Source organism: Podarcis erhardii (assembly GCF_964252035.2).
Source record: "Podarcis erhardii genome assembly, chromosome: Z".
Classification (NCBI taxonomy): Eukaryota; Metazoa; Chordata; class Lepidosauria; order Squamata; family Lacertidae; genus Podarcis; species Podarcis erhardii.
The window spans coordinates 41,158,014-41,183,432 of NC_138504.1; the positions used below are offsets into that span (position 1 = coordinate 41,158,014).

Sequence of the window (25,419 nt, forward strand, 5' to 3'; positions counted from 1 at the left end):
AAAATGCAGACCCTCTGTTTGGGAAAAGTGTTGTACAGAACATGTTCTCTCTCTCTCTCTCGATATTTGATTATATATAACACATTAATTTCTAATGTTTGATGTCTTACTGTGTTTTAATTTGTCGGAAGTAGCCCAGCGTGGCTGAGGCAACCCAGTTAGATGAGCAGCATATAAATTATTATTTACCTATTTTCCCCCTGAAACAACACATGTGAGGGAATATGGTATTTCAGATAGCTTGGACCTAAGTCATATAGGGCTTTATAGGTCTTAGGCCAACTATGTAGCTGTTCATGCAACTTAAAAATCACATTTGTCTTTTTTTGCAGTCTCATCACTCTGCAATCTCATGTTCAGCTTGTGATGAACTATAAATACTCATTCTGAAGGAAGGGGTGGTGCCTAAGGGTCTAATTTATAGTGAAAGGCTAAAGGATGGGCAAGAGAGGAGATGTTGGAAATTCTAAAATGTCCTGAAATTTCAGTACACTATTACATTTCCTTTAAAGCCAGTAAAAACATCCCATGAAAATATAAAAAAATGATATATAGATGGTACATGACCCCAGTTAAACTTGCCAAAATATACCATTCGTCTGACAATAAATGTTGGAAATGTAAAGAAAATGAAGGAACATTCTTCCACCTCTGGTGGACATGCCCTAAGGTGAAGGCCTTCTGGGAAATGATATACAATGAGCTGAAAAAGGTATTTAAGTATACCTTCACTAAGAAACCAGAGGCCTTCCTTCTGGGTATTGTCGGCCAGAAGGTGTTAAAGAAGGATCGAACATTTTTCATGTATGCAACAACGGCAGCAAGGATTCTCATCGCAAAAAATTGGAAAACTCAAGATTTACCCACACTGGAAGAGTGGCAGATGCAGCTGATGGACTATATGCAACTGGCCGAGATGACTGGCAGAATCCGAGACCTGGGAGAAGAAAAGATGGAGGAAGACTGGGAGAAATTCAAGATGTATCTACAAAAACATTGTAATTTGTTTGAATGTTAAGAAGGATGCAAGATTATAAAAAACTGGCCACCACTAAACTAGATTTAAATTTGATGATAAGTGAGACTAAAGAAAATATAAAAATTTTATTGGAAAAAGTGTTAAATCATATTGGAATGTGTGGACATGAGATTGTAAACAAGTTGATAATTTGTTTGGAAAAATTTTTTTTTAATGATGTAAATGGGAGAGGGGGACGTGAGGGAGTCCAAAGAAGTGAAGAATTTGTTGTTATAAAAGTAAGATTGTTTTATGTGTGCATTTATATTTTAAAAAAAAAACCTTAATAAATATTTATAAAAAAAAAAAGAAAAAAAAAAAAGAAAATGGGCCTGAAGGATTTCACACAACAAATTTTTGTGGTGGTTCCATGCTGCAACATTTTGTTGCACTTTGTAGCAGTATATTATCAAATACAGTATTGTTTACAATAGATCTCCCATTCCTGAGTACGGTGTCCCATGTGTTTGGATTTTCTTTCTTCCACATAATATTTTTCTAACCTGTGAGGGAGCCCCAAGAAAGCTAGGATGACTCCCCTCTTTGCACATGACAAGGGATAACTTTCTTACTTTTCACATGGGAGGGAGGAGTGACCTCCTGCTAAGTGTGAAGGGTATGGGTATGATTTCATTGGTCAATGATTTCTTTTGCAAACAGTCTTTCCTGTAAACGTTGGTTAAAGTATTTGTTTAAACTTGCAAAATCTTGCATAACATCTGTTTTCCTAGGACATTCCACTTAGCATGCACAAATCAAAGACAGACATCTACAGAGGCACATGTCTACACAGTTATACTATATTTAAAAAAGCAGAAGACAGCAAGCTTACAATACCAACTTTGTTCTTACACTAAAAGTCTAATATCCACAAAATGAAGGCAAGTGCAAAATTGCTGCTGGGGTGGGTGGGTATGGCCATACGATCTTAGAATTAAGGGAAAGGGTCCCTCTGTTCATCTCATATCACAGTCCATGGTTCTTTCAAACAAAAACTCACTCCAGAGTTTGTTCACAAACTTTATTTAGATGCTCAGACAACATACGTTTAAAGCACATGGCTCCCCCAAAGAATCCTGGAAACTGCACTTTACCTCTCATGGAGTTACCATTCCCAGCATCCTTAACAAACTACAGTTCCCAGGATTCTTTAGGGGGAATCACATGCTCTAACTGTATGGTGTTAACACAGCCTGGCATGTTAGTGTGTCCTAGATACTGCACACAGTGTGGCAATAATGGCTCTAGGTTTTACTGGAAGTAAGGTTCCAGCATCAATATATAGGCAGTAGTAAGGAATCTTTTTTTGATCAAACTGCAGGAGGCAGTGGAAGACAGGAGTGCCTGGCGTGCTCTGGTCCATGGGGTCACGAAGAGTTGGACACGACTAAACAAAGGAATCTTTTTGGACGTGGGTGGCACTGTTGGTTACACCACAGAGCCTAGGGCTTGCTGATCAGAAGGTTGGCGGTCCAAATCCCTGCGACGGGGTGAGCTCCCGTTGCTCGGTCCCTGCTCCTGCTAACCTAGCAGTTCGAAAGCATATCAAAGTGCAAGTAGATAAATAGGTACCTCTCTGGCGGGAAGGTAAATGGCATTTCCGTGTGCTGTTCTGGTTTGCCAGAAGCAGCTTAGTCATGCTGGCCACATGACCTGGAAGCTGTACGCTGGCTCCCTCGCCCAGTAAAGTGAGATGAGCGCCGCAACCCCAGAGTCATCCGCGACTAGACCTAATGGTCAGGGGCTACTTTACCTTTAAGGAATCTTTTTAATCCCAGAGGCCACATTCTCTCACTGCAGGCAACCTTCTGGATACGTACATGTCAGTGCTGAATGAGTTCGGAAACAAAAGTGGGATGTAAAAGCGAGCAGAACAATGGATATGATTCTTATCTTTATATGGTAGGGTATTTTCCAGCCATGCTGAAGCCAGAAGTTTCTACACATACTCACCAGCATACAGTCAAGTAAGAGGCATAATGACACTTCAAAGACACATTCCAGCCAGGCAAAAGCAATTAAGAAGGGTCTGGAACAGGGGGTGGTGAGGTGATATGGCCTGATGAAAGTGGTTGTGGCTGGAAACAGTTCCAGGGGCCTGATAGCTACCGGTAAGTGTGGAGGGCTGCATTTGAACTGCAGGCTTAAAGCCCCACTTCGCCTTTTGATGGGTTGAGAAATAAAATGAGGTTATCAAAGTGGCTTTCCTAGTTTTAAATAAACAAGCAAATTCTAAAAAGGCATATACATAAAATAACAATGAATAAAAGATGTTAAGCAACTGTGTTGTTGTTTTAAAAAACCATGTTTAGTGTTTTTACATATGTTTAGTGTGGGTACTATTAGACAGTTCAATAATTGTGTAATCTTTATTTATACAGTGAGTTTATCCTGAGACATATTTTCTAACTTTTAAAAAACACAGTTGACAACTATTAGACAGTTCAATAATTGTGTAATCTTTATTTATCTTTATTTATACAGTGAGTTTATCCTGGGACATATTTTCTAACTTTTAAAAAACGCAGTTGCCTCAACATCAAGCTAGACATAGAAATGATAAACCAAAATGAAGCATCATGTTCCAGCCAATCTCTGCAAACCTTTCAAAAGAGGAAGGCCTTGCATTACTTCCTAAAAGGTTTGTATTCTCTGGGGAGGAAGGAGTGTCTCCCTCGACAATATCTTCCTCTGTATGCACAAGATTAAAGACATACAGAAATGAAATCTCCGAATTAGGTGCTCCTGTTTGACCCAGCCAGCTTAATTTTTTTCTGGAATAGAGAAGGGGAATTTTTCTGTGATGAAATGAAAATCCTCTTCAGATACCAGAGATCTGATGAATGATTAACTTAGAGAAATTTTGCTAGCAAATTCCATTTACAGACTTGCAGGCAACCAGAACACCAAAAGGCTTGTCTCCCCATCAGTCTCAGCTGCTCAGGGCAAACATGAATCTTCTTGGTATTTTCTTATTTCTGGCCTTTTGTGGAAGAGGTTTGACTCAGGAGCAAACGTAAGTAAGGGTTGCTTGTGTCTGTTGTTGTGTTAAAATGGGGCAGATGCAGAATGGGGCTGTCGGGTTGCTAACTATGACAAGATTGCAAAGAATTCTCCAAGAGTATTGCTGGATTCCATTTACTATTGCTGATGCAAAAGTGGCGCTTTTGATTTTGGAAGCCTTAGGTAATATGGACCCTTTGCACTTCAAAAAGCCTCTTCTTCCATAGCTTTGTACTGATAGTATAAGGCCAACAGTAGGTGGTCAGACGCGGGTGGCGCTGTGGGTTAAACCACAGAGCCTAGGACTTGCTGATCAGAAAGTCGGCGGTTCGAATCTCCACGACGGGGTGAGGTCCCGTTGCTCAGTCCCTGCTCCTGCCCACCTAGCAGTTCGAAAGCACATCAAAGTGCAAGTAGATAAATAGGTACCACTCTAGCGGGAAGGTAAACGGCATTTCCATGCGCTGCTCTGGTTCGCCAGAAGCGGCTTAGTCATGCTGGCCACATGACCCAAAAGCTGTACGCTGGCTCCCTCGGCCAATAAAGCGAGATGAGCACTGCAACCCCAGAGTCGGTCACGACTGGACCTAATGGTCAGGGGTCCCTTTACCTTTACGTGGTCAGAGCCAATGGTTGAAAGCAACAAGGCAGGCAGATGGGGGCTGGCTGAGAACAGGCTGAAGGTAGTGCGGCAGTACCCCATTTGTCCTTATGGACTAGTCTCTGCTGCTGCTGCTGGCATCACCTGAGACCCTGCCTCAGGTAAGCAGCACCTTTTGAGTGGTAGCACCCTCATTCCTGAGCTCCTTGCCCAAATATGCCCACCAACTAGCCTGTCATGGTACAAAAAGGCATTTGGAGATGTGATGCTCAAATTATATGCAGTTCTGAGTCCTGGGTAGTTTACTCCTTGCTTGTTTTCTCTTCAGCTGCTTTCTCATCAGACCTCCCTCTCCCTCTCAAGATGCTTCCCCTCCCAGCAGGGGAACAACTATAGGGTCTTGTTTTTTTCCCCAGAGGTGGATAATCCTTTTCCCCACACAGGGCCACGTATCCTAATGAGCAACCTTCTGGGTGTCAGAGGCAGAAAAGTGGATGGAGTAATATATGCAATGCTTATGTTTATACTATTGTTTGTTTGTTTTATTTAATTATTAATTAATTTGTATTCTACCCTTCCTCCCAAAAGAAGCTAGGCTGGCAAACACATACACAACTTAAAACAAAGACAGAAATATTTTAAAACAGTTAAAACATTTTAAAAACAATTATAATTTAAAACATCTAAAAGCAGTTTACAGTAACAAACATTATCCGAAATAGTGTTTCCAGGGTTGCCAGGATCAGGATTATTTGGTTTGCAATTCCCTGGGTGAACAGCAATGTTTTCAAACTCCTCCTGAAAGTTATTAATGATGGAGACAGATGCACCTCATCAGGGAGAGCAATCTACAAATGGGGGGGCCACCACAGAAAAGGCCTGTCAGGGATCAGGGCCAAGCAATAAGGCCATACCTGCAAATTGTAGGATTTGAGATAGTTGGTAGAGGGGAAGTCACCCTTTTAAGTGTTTGGGTCCCAAGCCAATTAGGGTTTTAGAGCTCCCATTGCTTGGTCCCAGCTCCTGCCCACCTAGCAGTTCGAAAGCACGTCAAAGTGTAAGTAGATAAATAGGTACTGCTCCGGCGGGAAGGTAAACAGCATTTCCATGCGCTGCTCTGGTTCGCCAGAAGCGGCTTAGTCATGCTGGCCACATGACCCGGAAGCTGTCTGCGGACAAATGCCAGCTCCCTCAGCCTATAGAGTAAGATGAGCGCACAACCCCAGAGTCGTCCACGACTGGATGTCATGGTCAGGGGTACCTTTACCTTTAACTAACACCTTGCATTGTGCCTGGTAGCTCATGCGCTTCCAGTGCAGTGCATTCAGGACAGTGTCACATGGTCCCATAAGGCTGCTCCACTTATCAATCTAGCATCTGCATTCTGCATTCTGCAGTAGCTGCAGTCTCTGGACCATCTTTAAGGGCAGCACCACATAGTCCAAGTGGGAGTTCACAGGAGTATGGACAACTGACCCTGGGCATAAACACTCTTAACTGCAGAAGCAATTTGAGAATTGAGTGGCAGCTGGAATCCAAGAGCAGCCTCAGACCACAAGCCTGATTCTCCAGGGGTGATTCAATCCTTCCCTACATTCCAGGCTACATTCCAGCAAGACGAAACTCAGATCTTCACGCAGGCAAGCAAACTAGGCTGTGCCAACGCCATATCTTTAAAGCACCCCCCCCCCGAAAAACCCCATGGGAAGTGTACTTTACCCCCTTCAAAGCTACAGTTTCCTGCACCCATAACAAACAACAGTTCACAGGATTCTTTTTTTGGGGGGGGGGTGTATGTGCTTTTAAAGGTATGATGCATACTGAACCACAAAGGCATTGTTGCAGCTGAAGTCAATTAAATGCATGGAGCAATGCCAGTGATGGCCTAGGGAGAAGGCGTGACCTGGATAGTGTCGCAAGGGCCAGATAGAGTGGTCTGGAGGGGCCACATCCATCCCTAAGGCCTGAAGTTCCCCATCTCTACCACATCTGGGGCTGGGAAAAACAGTAGCTGGAGGGGAAATAGTTAAGAACCCATCTGCACAATATGTTCTTCTTTCTTTGGGGGGGGGGGGAGTTGCTTCAGTCAGCCTTCACAGTTATGTTCCTCTTCCTTTTAACCAACCTCAGGCAGGGGAAACCTGCACAGGACTCTATGTCACTTGTATTTTCAGCTGTGTTTTCAGATACTCTTTTGATCCCCCTGTGACATTTTAATATTGCTGTCAGACTGGTTCTGTTTGTCTTATTTATTTAAATGATTACGGGCTGACGGTGTTGTTTACGTGATTTGTGTAATTCACCTTGAGGGCTCCTTTCATGCCAAAAGCCAGGTAAGAAAGAATAATAAAGAGGATAAGGTCAGATACACAGTGGCAGCCAGCCAGCCAGGGTAAGATCAGGAAGACGATATGCTGATTGCAATATGCTGACTTATCTGACAACCCTCATGGAAACAATGGCCATGTGATTTTGGGCAGGTTTTCAGCCCTGCAAAGCCTGCAGCACTTAAGGATATGAGGCACCTTATTTCCAATATTTCTTTCTGGTTGTGGATATTCAAGTTTGGTGCAAGTACATTTTGGTGAGAGAACCCCAGCAGAGATCTGAAATCACAAAATATGCAGCAAAGTAAAGTATGGAAATATAGGCTGTAAGACCTTTAAAATATGCACTTCAAACTGAGTTCCAAAGGTTCCCTATTCCCCTAGCATAGAAAAAAAAAAGACTACATGTTTGGTAAGTTTAAAAATGTGCTTTCCTTTCTTTTTTCATAGTTATTTTTATTAAAGTTTTCACAATACAATAAAATAATATCTAGAACAGATAGAATTGAAAAGACATGAGAGGAGAGAGAGAAAGGGAAAAATAAAACAAAAGGAAAAAAGAAAGGAAGGAAGGGGGAGAGAACAGAGAGATAAGAAACATTAAAGATAAAGAGAGGGGGTTCACTATCATGTTGTGCAGGCATGGCACCTCTAGGGGGCAACTCAGCACCACTGATGACTTCCTTTAGCACCACATTTCCCAGGCACAGGTCTGTGTCTCAGTGGTTTTTCTTTTGTCCTGCAACTTTCCCCAGGAAAACTCACATTTCACCATTCAGCAGTAAAACACAGTTTCGCCTGGGGAAAGCGGGGAAGCTTGGATACAGAGCTTTAAAGTCCAGCACAAAAGGCAGTCTGGATGAGCCCTAAGTGGCAGTCTGCCCTCTCTTCCGAGCTACAGCTTAGGGTTGGCGTGCCATCCCTGAAGAACCTTTACAATGATCTCCTTGCTATGGATCCAGCCTAATGCCCTTTGTTGTTTAGGATCAGAATAGCGGTTGGGAAGGCACAACCTGAGCCACCTTAAATAGCTCAGTTGTGGGGCAGATTTCCTGTAGCAGTTGTGAGCGTGGTTTTATTTTGAGAGTATTTTCTCAGCTGCTATAAAGTGAGATGTGAATAAACTCAGTGCAGAAGTGAATACGTATAACTAGGATTGCCACCTTTTCAACTTGCCTGCATAACTGCGCCTCTATTAGCAGTGGTGGCTGGCAGCATCTGGGATGGAAGGCCTGTGCCCTGCTTGCTCTAAAGTCACCACAGTCAGTTCGGGTTTCTCTAGGGGAGCCAGAAGTTCTTACCTACCCCAATTCAGTAATTAATAGATGCAGAAGAAGAAAAAAGTACTTGAGGGGTATTTACAAGGATGTGGTGAAGTATTACCTGCCTGGAGAAGAACAGGAAGAGGAGATTCTGAGAAAAAAGGTGTTCTTACAGGGTTTGGTCAGTTTGTTTTAAATATGGAAACTGAGCACAGTTTATCCTTATATAAACGGAGTACATGGGCCCCCTGCTGTTGACTGTCATTTAAGTGCTTAATAAACCTACCCCATGTCAGTGTTTGTAAAAAGCAAAAAAAAAAAAAAAAAAAAAAAGGGTTCTGACCTCCCTTTGTCTCCTCAGCCTGGTCCTCGGACCCTTGTCGGCACAAAAAGAGTCCACGAGAATATTTATATATATATATATACAACCTGCTGCAGGCCGCTGAGTCATGCTGACCCAGCTGTATTCGCATTAAAGAAACAGCGGCCATTTTAGCCGTGACACCCCACCCCCATTTTTCAGACAGTACTTTATCAGCTTTCCTTGGAATCCATAAAAAAAATAATATTGATGCCCCTTTCTCTTACAGTTATGTCGTTTCTTCACCCAAAATGTTCCGCGTTGGGGCCTCTGAGATGGTGGTGATTCAAGCCTTTGGATATGAACAAGAGTTTCCAGTCACAATATCTGTGAAAAGCTTCCCAGATAAGCAAACTACTTTTGCCTCTGGTCGTGTTCAGTTAACACCTGCCAATAAGTTTCAAGGAGCTGTAACCTTAACGGTATGTAGTACAGCATTTCTGATACATGTATGTGCTTGGTTTATAACAATGTTGGGGAACTTCAGGCCCTCCAGGCCTCTCTATGTGGCCTTCAGAACTCACCACAGACCTTATTCACCACTAGCCCTGCTTTGTACTTTAAAGCGTTTTTGTCTGGCTTGAATGTGCCTTTGAACTCTAATAATGCCTCTTGCTTGCCTGGTTGGAGGACAAAGAAGGGTTATTTGTGTATAGAAAGTCACCTACTGTACAAAAATACATCCATTGCTCCATCCACTTTTGCCTCTGGTCATGCCCACCATTGCAGGGGTGGCCCATCCCATAGATTCATAGCTGAGTGGGAATTTGAACCCTGGTCTCCTAGGTCCTGGTCCTGGTGTTATGTATTGAAGTCCTCACCCTGGCCACCAGGAGTATCGTGTATATAGTTTTCACTCAGGTCCACATCAGTTATTTTAGGCGGGAAACCCTGGGTTGTTGTTGCTACAATGTTGACAGCCGGCTGCCTATAAAAGCAGGCCGGCTGAGCTGTTTGCTGTTCAGTTCTGTTCCACCTTACGAATAAAGAGCTGCTTTGGAGAAATCTCTGTGTCGTCTGCTATGTCTACCCACTATTTAACATCTAGTACATCAGCCTAATCATAAGTCCATACTAGCTCTCTTGTACTCTTTTAATTATTTTTGTTTGTATTTTTGATTACATGTGCTTGCATGTGTATATAATATAGTTTCCTTATGTTCGTGTGAAGGCTTTGCCCAAAAACATTTTAAAATGTTTAAATACATAAATCATGACTTAATATATGCAGGGCAATACCCTTGCAACCACAAAATGCTATCTGCCACTGTTTTCCTCTCATGGGTTACTCTGGCATGTATGCTTTTAAAACTATTCTCTATCACATTTCTAGATTCAGCCAAAAGATTTGTCAAGCAGAGACCCAAAGAATTCAATTGGGCATGTGTATTTGGAAGCCATTTCTCCACACTTTACAAGAGAGAAGAAAATGCCTATTACATATGAGAATGGTTTTCTCTTTATTCAGACTGACAAACCTGTTTACACCCCGGATCAGTCAGGTAAAGTCAGCTTTCCTTTTGCTAAACACTTGGTGGCAATTCACATTATCCTGATCTTGTTTTATTTAAAAGTCCCAAACATTTTTAACCTATAGCACTGAATCAATTAATAATTCAACTCGTGGTCTTCCAAACTTCTTGTGTGTGTTCTGCTATGTGTCATTGACACAATAGCACAATAATAGTGCAGTAGTAATAGGTCTCTGTTGCAGAAAAGCAAATACTGTAAATTTCCTTCTCTTGAGTTTGTAGTTACTGCATGTGTTACTTTAAACCACACAAGACACTGTTTGTCCAGTGATCTAGCCAATGATCTCTGTCGAAGTTAACTCCACTCCTACAAGCTTAGCTATTTTGTTGTTTCTTCCAACTTATTGAGACAAGATGTCAGCTGCTTTCTCTCTTGCATCTCCTCTCATCCTGTAAGTCGTTCCAACATGAATATATCCTTTGAACTCCAGAAACTGCAAGTGATTATTCCAATATAATTCATCCAAGCTACAAGGTCTGCTAACAGTCCCATATTGTGGCCATTTCCTCCTTATTATCCTTCCACCAGCAGGCGAAAACCTTCCTATTGAGATAATTGCTGGTTCTAAATATGTTTTGATGTATTTTAACTATTGCTTTTAACTTTCTTTCTTTCTTTCTTTTTTTAATTGATGTTTTTAAATTTTGGAATTTGCCTTGAATCTCATCTTGGGGAAAAGGCAAGATATAAATAAAAAATAGAATCCACACACAGAAATGCAAATTTTATGTATGATGACGTCCTACTACTTAGGTGATGCCTAAGTGTGCATCCTGACTTCCCACTCCCCATGAGTGTAATCTGTCTGGTGATTAATTATAGTTAACATTGGTTGTTGTTGATTGCCATTGCACTGCTGCTGTTGCTGTGTGTGTTTCTTTTGCTATTGGTTGATGGTTTTCTTGTGCTTATGATTCTATTGATTGGTAGCTGCCTTGGGAAGCCCTAATGGGGAAGACTTCCGGTCGGCGCCAGCGCTTAATGGCGGTCCTCCCTTCGAGCTCCGGAGGAGGACTGCTCCACGAGATTGGGTCTGACTGCTACGGCGAAGCGGGGACCCTCAAAAATCACAGGCGCTGAAGCCTGTGAGCAAGGAGACTCGGTGGGCACCATTTGCGCCCCCCTTTACTGCAAAAGAGCCTTTTTAAAGGCTCTGGAGCGGCATCGGGTGTGCGCGCGGTGCTGAAAGTCGCTACCCAGCCCGTGGAGTGAAGCCGCGTCGCCATGAGCGGAGAGCGCCGATTCCTTCCTGAAATCTGGAACTGAATCTGAATACCCGTAAGTAGGATTGGAAGGCTTACTGGGACCTATAAAAATACCTTTGAAATTTGGCCGAAAACGGGAAAGGTAAAAATTAAGGAAGTCTGCCTTCCCCGGACTGCATGACAGCCAAAGCAACGAAATTACAAAGCTGCAATCGGATGAAAATTAACTTGAAAATTGTTTAACCTGGACATTGAACTTGAACCCCCCCCCCTAGCAGGCAGGAGCAAGGGGGAAGAGAGGTGGATTTTGCTTAACCTGCATGAAAATAGAAAAGGGAAAAAAGGTTTCTGCCGTTTTAACCTCTTGGAACGGACTGCCTAAGTAAGGCACCGGGACGGTGAACTGTCATTTGAGATCTGCTGCAAAGTTGGGACTTTATCTGTTACAAGCTTGGGACTTTATTGAAACTATTAACTGACAGCTTCGATACATTGGAAGAGTGTTACTAATAACTTATTGGGGACTTTTTATTTCTTTGTTTCTTTGCCTATTGGATACTTTGGATTACTCCCTCTAGAGGGCTGAGGGGCAATAGTTGCAAAACAGACTGTAAAGAACAATTCAGTGGAATTTTCCATTCAAAAGCTGCTCCTGCGGGAACGACCTTGGGACATGAGTGGCCCAGGGGAAGAGATAATAACAAGAGCTAAAAGTAAAACTGCACAAAAGAAAAGGGGCTCAATATCAAGTTTACTGCCAGCAGGTGCAGCTGGGCAGGAAAAAGTGACAACTATATCTATGGATCCAGTGACGCAAGCATTGGTTAAAATAAATGAATCTTTAGAAGCCCTGACAAAGCAGAGTACAGAAAATACTAAACAGCTGACAGAACTCTCAACAAAATTAGATTTGAATACGAAAAGTATTACATCTAATACAGAAATTATAAACAAACTGATTGAAGAAAACTCTACAACTCAAAAGATTGCTGAAGAAGCTAAAATTACTGCAGAAACTACGCAGGGAAAATTAGTACCAGTCTGTAAAAAGCTGGATGAACATGAGGCAGCCTTGTCTTTGTTGGAACTACAGAGGAAGGAGAGAAATCTGAGACTGAGACTAGTCCCTGAAAGTGAAAAGGACAACTTGGTGGACTTTCTCACAAAAGAGCTTGCGGAATTTTGGCAGGTAAACCTGGAGGAAGAAGAATTCAAGATAATAGCTGCCTTCAGATTGGGAAGGAGACAAAATAGAAAGAGTCCAAGGGATTGCCTGATAACTTTAAGATCCAAAGAGGAAAGAGATAAAATATTAAATTTACATTACCAAAAAACTTTAGAGATTGAAGACTCTTTTGTGCAAATCTACAAGGACATCCCTAAATACATCTTGGAGGCGAGAGCTTATTACAAGGACTTGGTTTATCTGCTGAAAAAGAACAATTTACCCTTTAGGTGGGAATTTCCACAAGGTTTGTCTTTTAACTATAAAGGAAAGAAAGTAAAAATAAGAACAGTGCAAGACAAAGAACAATTCCTGGAAAGAAACGAGGAGGACCTTCAGAAGGGAGTGGTGGAACCAACTTCAGAAGCAAAGGAAGCAACAGACGTTCTGAATTTAACATTTGGGCTTAAACCACCGACAGAGGAAGAACAACTGCAGGGAGCAGTTGGAGGAGTAACTAATTAAATAACAAGATGGCTCTGCAATTTCTAAGTTGGAATTGTAATGGACTGAACCTTCCCAGAAAAAGGCGTGAGGTTTTCCATATTTTGAAAAGAGAACAATTGGACTTGATTTGTTTACAGGAAACCCACGTGACCAGGGCACATAGAAAATTGCTTATAAATAAAAGACTAGGACAGGAATTTGTTTCATCAGACAAAGTTAAGAAAAGAGGAGTGGTGATTTATGCAAAGGAAAAGTTGGCCCCAAAGCTGATTTTTAAAGATGAACAAGGAAGATTTTTGGCAATTGAAATACAAGTCCAAGGAGAAAAAATTTTGACAGTTGGAATTTATGCACCAAATGAAGGGAAGGCAGAATTTTTTAAGAAGTTGCATGAGACTTTAATGGACTATTTGGATTACAATGTAATTATGATGGGAGACATGAATGGTGTGGTCTCCACAAATATGGATAAAGCACAAAGACAGGTGGTCTCTAAAGACGGGAGATTACCAAAGACTTTCTTTGAAATGACTGAAAACATGGACTTGATCGATATTTGGAGAACAAGGAACCCTCTTGAGAGAGAGGGAACCTTTTTTTCTGAAGCAAAAATGACATGGACAAGAATTGACCAAATATGGGTTACTAGTGGGATGGCTCCAAAGATAAAAAAAGTAGAAATCTGCCCAAAGACTTGCTCCGACCATAACGCTGTAAAGATGGAGATGAAACCAACAACAGCTGCTTCCTTCAGATGGAGAATGAATGACACCCTATTTAGAGATGAAGAGATCTACAAAAAGGCCCAAAAAACTTTGAAAGATTATTTTGAGATAAATCTGAAGACAGAGGTGGAGAAAAGAGTAATTTGGGACGCAAGTAAAGCTGTGATGCGAGGTTTTCTAATACAACAGAATTCTATAAAGAGGAAGAAACAAAATGAGAAGAAAGACAAGATTTTGGAAAAAATAAAAGAAATTGAGGTCAAAACCGAAGTCTCACGAGATTTTGAGAGAAATTAAGTTTTACCAGATGCAGTATATGGAACTGATGAACCAAGAGATAGAATGGAAAATTAAGCAAATGAGACAAAGGACATTTGAATCAGCAGACAAATATGGGAAACTTCTAGCATGGCAATTGAAGAAGAGACAAAAATTGAACACAGTTACAAGCTTAGAGGTGGAAGGAAAGAATATTTATAAACCAAATGAGATTAGTAATTGTTTTCAGAGTTATTTCAGAAGACTATATGCACGTGGGCCGGAGAATGAAAGAGAAATAGAGGAATTTCTTAAGAAATATGGATTACAAAAAATTTCACAACAAAGTATAATGGTTTTGAATGAGAAAATAACAGAACAAGAAATAGAGGGTGCCATTCAAAATATGCAGCTGGGGAAATCTCCAGGACCAGACGGATTGACTTCCAGATATTACAAAGCTTTGAAGGAATGGTTGGTACAACCGTTGAAGGAGGTCTGTAATGAAATCTTAGAGGGGGAAAAAAGCACTCGAATCGTGGAAAGAAGCATTTATCACACTTATACCAAAAACTGAGACTGAAAAGAATCAGATTAAGAACTACCGCCCTATATCACTACTTAATGTGGATTATAAAAATCTTTGCTGACATTTTGGCAAAAAGATTGAAGAAAGTGCTGGTGGGAAAGATTCATAAGGACCAGGCTGGCTTTCTTCCAGGGAGACATCTGTCAGACAATGTGAGAAATATAATAGACATTATGGAATTGTTAGAAGTTAATATCAACACGAAGGCTGTATTAATATTCGTGGATGCGGAGAAAGCTTTTGACAACATTTCTTGGAGTTTTATGAAGAAGAATCTCCATGGGATGGGGGTAGGCCAAGGTTTTGAAAATGGTATAGGTGCAATATATTCTGAACAAAAAGCAAAGTTAATTGTAAATAATGTGGTTACTGAAGAATTTTTTATAGAAAAAGGGACACGACAGGGGTGCCCAATATCCCCACTACTTTTTATATCTGTCTTGGAGGTTTTGTTAAACATGATCAGAGGGGACCAGCTGGTTAAAGGAATTCAGGTCGGAGTCAAACAATATAAACTGAGGGCTTTTGCAGATGACTTAGTATTAACTTTACAACAGCCAGACACTAGTACGAAAAGAGTATTAGAACTAATTCAAATATTTGGTCAGGTAGCAGGATTTAAGTTGAACAAGCAAAAAACTAAAGTTTTGGAGAAAAATTTAACAAATGTTGAAAAAGAGAGGTTTCAAAGTGAAACGGGATTAATGGTGGCAAAGAAAGTGAAATATTTGGGGATTAACATGACATCTAAGAATGTGAATTTATTTAAAGACAATTATGATAAATGTTGGACGGAAGTAAAGAAAGATCTAGAAATATGGTCAAATTTGAAACTTTCCTTGTTAGGCCGAATTGCTGTTATTAAGATGAATGTATTGCCTAGAATGTTATTTTTGTTTCAGACATTACAGGTTGTGGACAGAATGGACTGTTTCAAGAAGTGGCAGAAAGACATATCTAAATTTGTCTGGCAGGGCAAAAAGCCCAGAATAAAGTTTAAGATTTTAACCAATGCAAGAGACAGAGGGGGGTTTGCCCTGCCGGACTTAAGACTGTACTATGAATCGGCAGCTTTCTGCTGGTTGAAAGATTGGCTACTTCTTGAGAATACAGACTTTTGGATTTGGAAGGGTTTGATAATAGATTCGGTTGGCATGCATATATATGGTATGACAAGGTAAAAATTCATAAAGGATTCAAAAATCACATTGTTAGGAAAGCACTGTACAATGTTTGGATTCGATATAAGGATCTGTTGGAAAACAAAACCCCTAGGTGGCTTTCACCAATGGAAGCTAAGGCGGTGAAAAAACTTAATATGGAATCTAAATGGCCAAAATATTGTGAAATTTTAGAGCAAGATAACGGAAAAATTAAATTACAGAGTTATGAGAAAATGAAGTCTAAAGTACGAGATTGGCTTCATTACCATCAAATAATGGAGGCGTTTAAACAAGACAGGAAAATTGGCTTCCAGATGGAGAGATCAAAATTAGAAACAGAATTGTTATAACCCAATACTAAGAATATGTCAAGAATGTATAACCTGCTGTTGAAGTGGAATACACTAGATGAGACAGTTAAATCAGTTATGATTAAGTGGGCACAAGATATTGGTTATGACATTATGTTTGCTGACTGGGAACAGTTATGGACCACCGGTATAAAATTTACGGCATGTAATGCCTTAAGAGAAAATATTATGAAAATGATTTATAGGTGGTACATGACCCCAGTCAAGCTTGCAAAAATTTATCATTTGCCCAATAATAAATGCTGGAAATGTAATGTGACTGAAGGTACTTTCTATCACCTTTGGTGGACTTGCCCGAGGATTAAGGTCTTCTGGGAAATGATCTATAATGAAATTAAGAAGGTACTTAAATGTACTTTTCATAAGAAACCAGAGGCATTTCTCCTGGGCATGGTCGGCCAATTGGTGTCAAGGAAGGATAGGACGTTTTTTATGTATGCTACCACAGCAGCAAGGATTCTTTTAGCAAAGTATTGGAAGACACAAGAATTACCCACGCTGGAAGAATGGCAGACGAAGGTGATTGACTACATGGGACTGGCGGAGATGACTGGCAGAATCCGTGACCAAGGAAAAGAGACGGTGGAAGAAGATTGGAAGAAATTTAAAGTATATCTTAAGAATTGTTGTAAAATTAATGAGTGCTAAAATGTCAAGGGAAAGGAAAAAATAAAATTACAGCTGTAATTGATTAAGTAAGAGAAGAGAGTAAAAAAAAGAAAATAAGTAATTAGTTAACTGAAGTGAGGGGTTGCTGAAGGAATTTTAAAACAGGGATGCAGAAAAGGGGAGGTAAGGGGAAGTCTGGGAGGTTAGGTTTATGAAAAAGAGATTTTGAAATTATACATGTTTATATGTTTTGTTTGTCTATGTTTTGTGAGCTGTTTTGTTTTTAATTTGTGTTGGAAAATTAATAAAAATTATTATTATATATAAAAAAGGGAAGCCCTAATGGGACTGAAAGTGAGGGAAAGATTTCCTTATAAATAAAGTAAGTTAAATAAACATTTTTACATTACAGTGAAGGTCAGGGTCTATTCTTTGAATGAAGAACTGAAGCCAGCACGAAGATCTGCCACCTTAACATTTGTGGTGAGTCTAACATGCAGCTAGACACATTTTGTGCCGTGTCAAAAAATATTAATTTTTGCAGTGTGAAATTAGCTTTTGTGCACTTGTGCATATGAGATTTATTAAGGAGCTAGGCAGCTTATTTTTAAAAGGGGCAGATGAGAAAAGATGAAAAAGAAGAAGAAGATGGTGAAACCAGTTCTCTTGAAGTATTTGTAAGCTTTTATTAATATTGTATTATGGAACTAATTACTTGACTAGCCAAAGGAGTTTATTGACTCATATTGAACTCTAAAGCATATATGTAGGTGTATGATTGTTACAAGCAGTTAGAAAACAAGCAGTTATGCCATAGTGCATGTGAAAAATTCTTTCCTCACATTATCCTGTGTGCATGTGAAAAATTCTTCTGTTTCGAATTGAGGCGGGGCTCAGCTTCATCATTATGCCATGTGGAGTATGGGAGTGATTTTAGCAGGCACCAACAAGTGTATGGGGAAGGTGCCTGCTTGATTTCAATAGGCAGGGAGTTTTCAAAGTACAGGCACTGCCACACTTTGTCGTTCAAAGCAGTCAAAGAGCACCAGGAATAGTAAGGAACACCAGGTGTCCTTATGTGGCCTGGAATAATCATTTCCGCCAAGAACTTGAATTAGCAGCTTTCACTGAGCAGCTAGGGGAATGCTCAAGCTCTTCATGGAATATAATTGTGCTCTTTCGTTGCTTCATTACAGTCACACCTTGCATTGAAAGCACATGGCTCACCCCAAAGCATCTTGGGAACTGTAGTTTGTTAAGGGTGCTGGGAGCTGCAGCTCTTGTAATAGGTAAGTTACAGTTCCCAGATTCCTTTGTGGGAAGCCATGTGCTTTAAAGTTCATTACAGGTAGTTTAAACATATGGTGTGGGTGTGATAGCCTCGTCCAGTTCAAAAATATCCGAAGTTGGAGATAATTCATTTAAAAGATAGGGAAAAAGATTCAAAAGAGCATACATCCTTTGTGGATTTCTATACTTGATTATCCTAAGACATATATGCTATCTTACTCATTTGGATAATTAACATTGTGCCATAGCTATAAAAGCTGTTTTTATTTTCTGTAAAGGATCCTGATGGAGTAGAAGTGGATATTATCGAAGAAGAGGACGTCACTGGGATTTTATCTTTCCCTGACTTCAAAATCCCACCATATCCTAAGTAGATCTGTTCATATTTTAAATGTTATGGGTTGAATGAAACCTTTCCTTTATTTAGTATGAGGGATGTGTGCTCAGTCAGCTTTAAAATCTTTTTTATATAGCCTGAATATAGCGGATTGATCAGGACTTATCCCATGGTGCAGCGAATATTTGTCACTACTATCAAATAATTTTGGAGCCTTGACATGGTGGAGGGGGGTGGGGGTTTCAGTATCATTTTACAAATCCATTCATTAGATAAAACCTCTCAAAACTGGAGACCAAATTTTGAGTGGAAGGGAAAGGAAGAAGGCTTGTCTCGACTAGTGGTTGATATGATGGGGCAGAGGCACTTATCTGACCACCTGACAGGTGAGTTGCTGCTCATTTCTGGGAGGGTGAGGGGTGAGGTGGTGACAAGCTCAGCATGGTGCAAACACGATGGCTGAGCCCATCCAGCACTCCTGTTGATACTTCTGCACCCTAAAACCCTCCTGACTGCCTTACTCCATCCCATCCCAAAATTATTATGATTAATAATTTTATTATTTATACCCCGCCCATCTGCCTGGGTTTCCCCAGCCACTCGGGGCAGCTTACAGCATATATAAAACATAGTAAAACATCAAACATTAACAACATCCTGATACAGGGCTGCCTTCAAGGGCTCCCAGTAAGAGACAGTGATCCACCTGCTGGACTGTCAGGCAGGGGTGGACTTTGGTCTTTCAAATCTCAGCAGCACCCTCTGCAAGTCCAGAATTTGATGTTCCATTGCCTCTTGCATTCTGCTCAATTCACTACATCATAGTTGTAGTACCCACCCACCCCCAGGCTCTGTACCCAGCGAGGCAGAACTGGTTAAAGGTAACCACCCCCTGACCACTAGGACCAGTCGTGGCCAACTCTGGGGTTGCAGCGCTCATCTCGCTTTATTGGCCGAGGGAGCCGGTGTACAGGTCATGTGGCAAGCATGACTAAGCCGCTTCTGGCGAACCAGAGCAGCGCACGGAAACGCCGTTTAGCTTCCCGCCAGAGTAGTACCTATTTATCTACTTGCACTTTGACGTGCTTTCGAACTGCTAGGTTGGCAGGAGTAGGGACTGAGCAATGGGAGCTCTTCCCTAAATCTGCCTCTGTGTTAGATAAGGACTTCAGCCCCACCATGACGTCTGCTGCTAGGCTTCTCTGTGGTATAGGCTGAATAAATCTAGTTTCCTGGCCATAAAAATCCGCTTGTGGTGTGGTGATGAGCAACAGTGGAAATGCAATTGCGGGGCAGGGGAGTTGGACCATTTCTCCCAACAAATTCCCAGCAAAATCTCCCCTGAGCCATTCTTTGCACTGCGAGGGGTTTCTGTCCAGTGTCCTGCTCTCTCAATGGTAAACCAGGTGCCTATGGGGAAACCAGGAAGCAGGACCCAAGCACAAGAACACTTTCCCCTCCTCTGGTTTCAAGAAATGGTATTCAGAAGCCCTGCTGCCTTCAGCTGTTGTGTTTACAGAGCAGAGGTTTCCAACCTTTTTGAGTCCATGGCTCCCTTGACCAGCTACACTCTTTCTGTGACGCACCATATGGGGAAACATACACGAGCCTCAGATGCCCTGTTATGTCACCCTTGCCTGCAGAGCTGGCACCCCCTCATTCCTTTTTGAACACCCTCCCTTGGGGAGTGTTCCCTCAGCCTCCTCCCTTCTTCTTGCCAGTCTTCTGGGCAGCTCCCGCAGCTGCTCCTGGTCTCTGAGCCATGCCCCAAAGAGAGGTGCCTCCTCACACTGACCCACTTTATTCTGAGGCCACCTCAGCTCCTGGCAACCAGCACCCCCCTGGCCAGCCCCAGAGGCACCATTTGCCTGGGGAGCTTGTTGCTAGAGCCACTGTAAGCCTCTGGGAGACAGAGAAGCAAGAGGGCATCAGAGGAGGGAGGGAAGGAAAGAGGGATGGAGATCAGTGTTGCTCGCAGCACATCTGACCATCATTCAAGGTGCCCCAGGGTGCTACAACACACTAGTTGAAAACCACTGAGAGCATAGCTATCATGGCTAGTCGCCACTGATAGGCCTCTCCTCTTATGAATTCGTTTAATTCTTTGTAGAAGGCATCTTGTTTGGTGGCCCTTACTACAAGTTCCATAGTTTAACAATGCATAAATAGCAGCTTCAGTGGAGATTGTTCCATTAGGGGAATGGGAACATCAGTCTACCTGCCCTTACCCTGCCTTACCTGTTTACCTTAAAAGTAAAGGTAAAGGGACCCCTGACCGTTAGGTCCAGTCGCGGACAACTCTGGGGTTGTGGCGCTCATCTCGCTTTACTGTCAACCAATCCAGAGAACAGCATTGTCTGTCAGCTCCCTCCTCCTTAGTGTTATCCCTTGAGGAATTCCACATGGAGGAAGATGGAGACAAAACTAGAATTAGTTGACACGTTGGCTCTAGCGATACCTACTTTTGCCCTCCCCTCCACCTGCTTTCCACCCTACCAGTCCCACAGAACAGTTTTAAGGGGAGGGACTTTGGTTGGAACTACAGCTGTGAGGAAAATACAGTGGTACCTCAGGTTAAATATGCTTCAGGTTACATACGCTTCAGGTTACAGACTCTGCTAACCCAGAAATAGTGCTTCAGGTTAAGAACTTTGCTTCAGGATGAGAACAGAAATCATGCAGCAGTGGCACAGTGGCAGCAGGAAGCCCCATTAGCTAAAGTGGTGCTTCAGGTTAAGAACAGTTTCAGGTTAAGTACGGACCTCTGGAACGAATTAAGTACTTAACCTGAGGTACCACTGTACTTTGATTCTTCTTCCCTGACCACAGTGGTCTTCCTGGAACTCCAGCTCCACCTTGATTGCTGTTTAGATTTTTTTTAAAACCATGCATTTTAATGTCACCTGTGCAGTTAACATCACATCACATCTTGTTTGGCCCTTACAAAATCCCTTAAAGATACAATAAAGGGGATGTGCAGCACTCTCAATGTACAGTGGTACCTCGGGTTAAGTACTTAATTCGTTCTGGAGGTCCGTTCTTAACCTGAAACTGTTCTTAACCTGAAGCACCACTTTAGCTAATGGGGCCTCCTGCTGCCGCCGCGCCACCAGAGCACGGTTTCTGTTCTCATCCTGAAGCAAAGTTCTTAACTCGAGGTACTATTTCTGGGTTAGAGGAGTCTGTAACCTGAAGCATATGTAACCTGAAGCGTATGTAACCTGAGGTACCACTGTATTTGAAAGGGTGCAAAACAAGTTTCCCTTTAGCCCTCTAGGGGGTGCTGGAAATTCATTTGGTGTTTGAAAGCAAGGAGCAACATAACTGGTTTCTTCCTTAAGGAAAAGATGACAGCTCTGTTTTTTTAATGCTGTCCGCCAGCCCTCTCTAATCACATGCTACATTGCACTGTTTCAGTGTGGTGGCTCAGACTTGACTGACTGCAGTCATAGAATCATAGAATTGTTGTAAGCTTCATTGTGCAGACCCTCCCAAGTGTCCCTATTTTCCAGGGACGTCCCTGATTTAGAGAAGCTGTCCTGGTTTCTGACTTGATCCCGGAATGTCCCGCTTTTCCTTAGGATGTCCCTATTTTCATTGGAAAAATGTTGGAGGGTATGGAGTTATCTGACCCCTGAGCCGTCTGAAGGCAATCCTGTATAGGGAGGTTTTTTTTAAAAAAAAGTTTAATGTTTTGTTATTTTTTTATATATGTTGGAAGCTGCCCAGAGTGCCTGGGGCCACCCAGTAAAATGTGCGGGGTATAAATAGTAAAATTATAATTCTGGAATGGGATGTCCCTATTTTCATCAGAGAAATGTTGGAGGGTATGAATGGGCACGATTTCCAAAAGAGAGATACTAACACTCACAGACCCCATCTATACATTCATCTATAGATTTAAAGCAGTTTCAAAGCACATGACACAGTCATTGCCTCCCCCCACAAAATCCTGGAAACTGTAGTTTATTCAGGGTGCTGAGACCGCTATCCCCATCAAACAGCTACAATACTCAGAGTGATTTAACTATCATTCTGTTCCCAGCTTTGAGAGGGGATTGGGGTCTCCAAAGAACTCTCTCACACTTAACAACACCAATGTGGTTCAGTGACCAGATCAGGGTTGCTGAGGTTTTTAGGTCCCACAGCACATTTAGATTTTGGAGTGAGTGGTGTGGGTGCCACCCCCCGGCAAACTTTTTGCTCCCCCATTCTGCCTGCCATTGTCCTTCCCCAAAACAAAAAGAAATGAAATGCATGCACACAGACTACGTTTTCCAAGCAATCAATGCACAAGCCAGGTCCTGTAGAATTAATCCCAGTGCTGAAAAGCACACAGAGTTGAAAGAGGAAATGGGCAAGAGAGTCACCCTTCTAATTTCCTTCTTAAGCTCTGTGTAAATTTCAAAGGATTAAAAAAAATAACTTTCACCATCTCAAAGGAGCTGTGTCTCTCTGTGTGTGGTGAATCAGGTTTTGTAAGTGCAAGGTGAAGACCCCAAGGCAGACCCTCCAAGTATTCCTATTTTTCAGGGACAGTCGTGGATTTACAGAAGCCATCATCCCAGTTTCTGATTTGATCCCAGAATGCCCTGCTTTTCCTTAGGATGTCCTAATTTTAATCAGAGAAATGTTGAAGGGTATGGTAGGACTTCCCTATTTTCATCAGAGAAATGTTGAAGGGTATGACAAGGGCGTCGTAGGGCCCGTGGTAGGGTTGCCACTTTTGGTTGGGCAAAATAAAGGACAGGTCAGGCAAAATACAGGATGGGGGGGGGAATTGGAGGCTAAAAACTACTTGGTGTAGAAACGACTTCAAAGCAATCCATTACAATGGCACACACAGTTAACAGTGGTTTATTCAATAGAAAAAGCAAAAAACAAAAGCACTATAATTTACAACTATAAGAAAAATATTGCATATTACATGCCATAGTTGAGCTTTGTAATGCTAATTGGTTTGATACAAACCAGCATGAAACGTCACAGTTGCATAGTGTTCAGCCCAAGCAATTGCAAGCTATTTGTAACCTCAAACAATACTGGAAGGGAATTAAGCAAAATTAACATCTTGCCAGTCAGCAAGTCATTCTGTTTTGAGAATATAGTCTCTCTCTCTCTCTCTCTCTTTCTCTATTTCACCTTTCTTGTCTACTTTCTGTCACTTCTTGCTGCATTAAGCAGTGGTTTGCCTTAAAATATAATAGGGAATGGAGTTGGGATTTTGCCACAAGACAGGGAAACATATAGTTTGTTGGAGTTTTGGCACATAGGGGCATGGCAGTAGAAACACACTGGCTACTACACGCGCAGCAGAGCTCTGCTTGGTAAAACTTTGTAAAGCTATTTGCTTAGAGGCAAGCCTGGAAGGAACTTCACAGTAACAATTCCCCCAATTTCTTGGAACCGATCTGAAACCACAAACATTTGTAAAACGTTACTGAAAGGAAATAAAGCGAAATTAACATCTTCGTTTCTGTAGGTCACCCTCTGTCTGTGCAATTTTGCAGAGGAGGAGGAACTAAAATACAGAGAAAAAGGTGTTGAAGTCTAAAACAGCACAGAGGACACTTTTCTGCAAAAAGAAAAAGGAAAAGGAAAAGAAAGATGCCCTAGCCTAGCCCATGGGCACAACTCTAGTGGTTAGAGGCTTGACCAGGGAAACTGGGTCCAAATTCCTGCTCAGCCAAGAAGTTCAGTGTGTGGCTTTAAGGCTCCCTTTCCCCATTTTTTTTTTTTTTTTTAATTTTCTCTTTCTCCCCATAGATTTGGTTATTGGACAATAAAAGCCAAGTATCAAAAGGATTTCACAACCTCTGCCAAAACAGGGTTTCAAGTTAAAGAATATGGTAATGTGGATATTTATATAGATACTATAAAGCCAATTCACTAATTCTCTTTTTGGGGGAGGTATATTATAATATTCTTTGAACTGGTAATGAGTAAGATGGACATATTTATTTGTTAACTGTTTTTAGATGTCCTTAGATGTTTGTAAATGTTTTGTTTTGTTTTTAATTGTATTGTTTTGTTGTTCGTGGTTTACTGCCCTAGGCTCCTTTGGCGGGGAGTGGGGGCAGGAAGAGTGGGATATAAATTTAATGAATTTCATCAGTGGATTAATTTCATGAATGGTTAGGCAGTTGAGGGCTACCATACCTAATTATCTGTTTAAAGTACTAAATGACTTGTGCCCCAAATATCTGAGAGATAACGTCCTACCTTACAATCCCTCTCAGGTGTTAAGATCAGCAGAGGGAGCCATCTTGGTAGTTCTGCTGCCCTCAGAAGTATGGAGGTTGGTGGCTCAAAATAGGGCCTTCTCTGTGACAGCCCCTAAGGCATAGAATTCCCTCCCCACAGAGGTGTATTTGGCACCCTTGTTATGTAGTTTCTGTTTTATGCTGAAGTCAGACATCTTCACCCTGGCCTTTAACACCATATAGATATACAAATATATAGATTAGCACCCACCTTATCCCCTTGACTATAATGTGTTTCAAACTGTTTTCATTATGTATTTTTTAATTGCTGTAACCAGCCCTGGGTGAGTAAGAAATCTAATTAATAATAAGCTCATTGGAAGCATGTTCTACAATTATGCAAGGAAAACTTCCAGCTGGTTATCAGCATGGAGAGAACTGAGAGAGGACATGATAGCACCCATTAGGACATGATAGCACCCACTGGGTGCTATCTCTCCTAATATGCACATTTTTATAAGCAGATTTGCCCGATATCTAGATATTTGAAAAGCAGCTTCCCATATTTTTGTATTTTATGTTCACTAATGACTGCATTAATACGCATACTTTACCCTAATATATGCATCTTTGTATACATTACTTAATTTGAGAACTTTGTTGCAAAATTCAGAGTAGTGCCAGTTTTTGAAGGGTCATTATGCTTCAATTCAGATATTGTTTCAAAAAGTGAGAATCAGGCAAGTTTGCTTCTAAATTTGAACTGAATCAAATTTCTCCCCCTTTCCTGCTCTTAAGCAAGGAGCTGGTCTAAGCACATGCCTCCAAACTCTGGACGGAGGTCTGGTGAAAACAGGTGCTAGCCCTAGCAGTGAATGTTCTGCAGAAATAG

The 25,419-nt window shown here is 41.5% G+C and overlaps 1 protein-coding gene across 3 annotated transcripts in view; it reads left to right on the top strand.

Moving 5' to 3' along the window:
• Positions 1-3,691: 3,691 nt before the first annotated feature.
• C5 (complement C5) overlaps positions 3,692-25,419 on the top strand; it is a 77,881-nt gene continuing 56,153 nt past the window's right edge. The window contains exons 1-6 of one of the 3 annotated variants that reach the window (XM_081847427.1): positions 3,692-4,034; positions 8,802-8,994; positions 9,906-10,074; positions 17,110-17,180; positions 18,266-18,357; positions 24,091-24,173. In XM_081847427.1, the coding sequence (XP_081703553.1) occupies positions 3,970-4,034; positions 8,802-8,994; positions 9,906-10,074; positions 17,110-17,180; positions 18,266-18,357; positions 24,091-24,173 (673 nt within the window). In that variant the 5' untranslated portion in view covers positions 3,692-3,969. Of the gene's footprint in view, positions 4,035-8,242; positions 8,375-8,801; positions 8,995-9,905; positions 10,075-17,109; positions 17,181-18,265; positions 18,358-24,090; positions 24,174-25,419 lie in introns of those variants that run through there. The other 2 variants (XM_081847426.1, XM_081847428.1) reach the window with 2 other exon arrangements.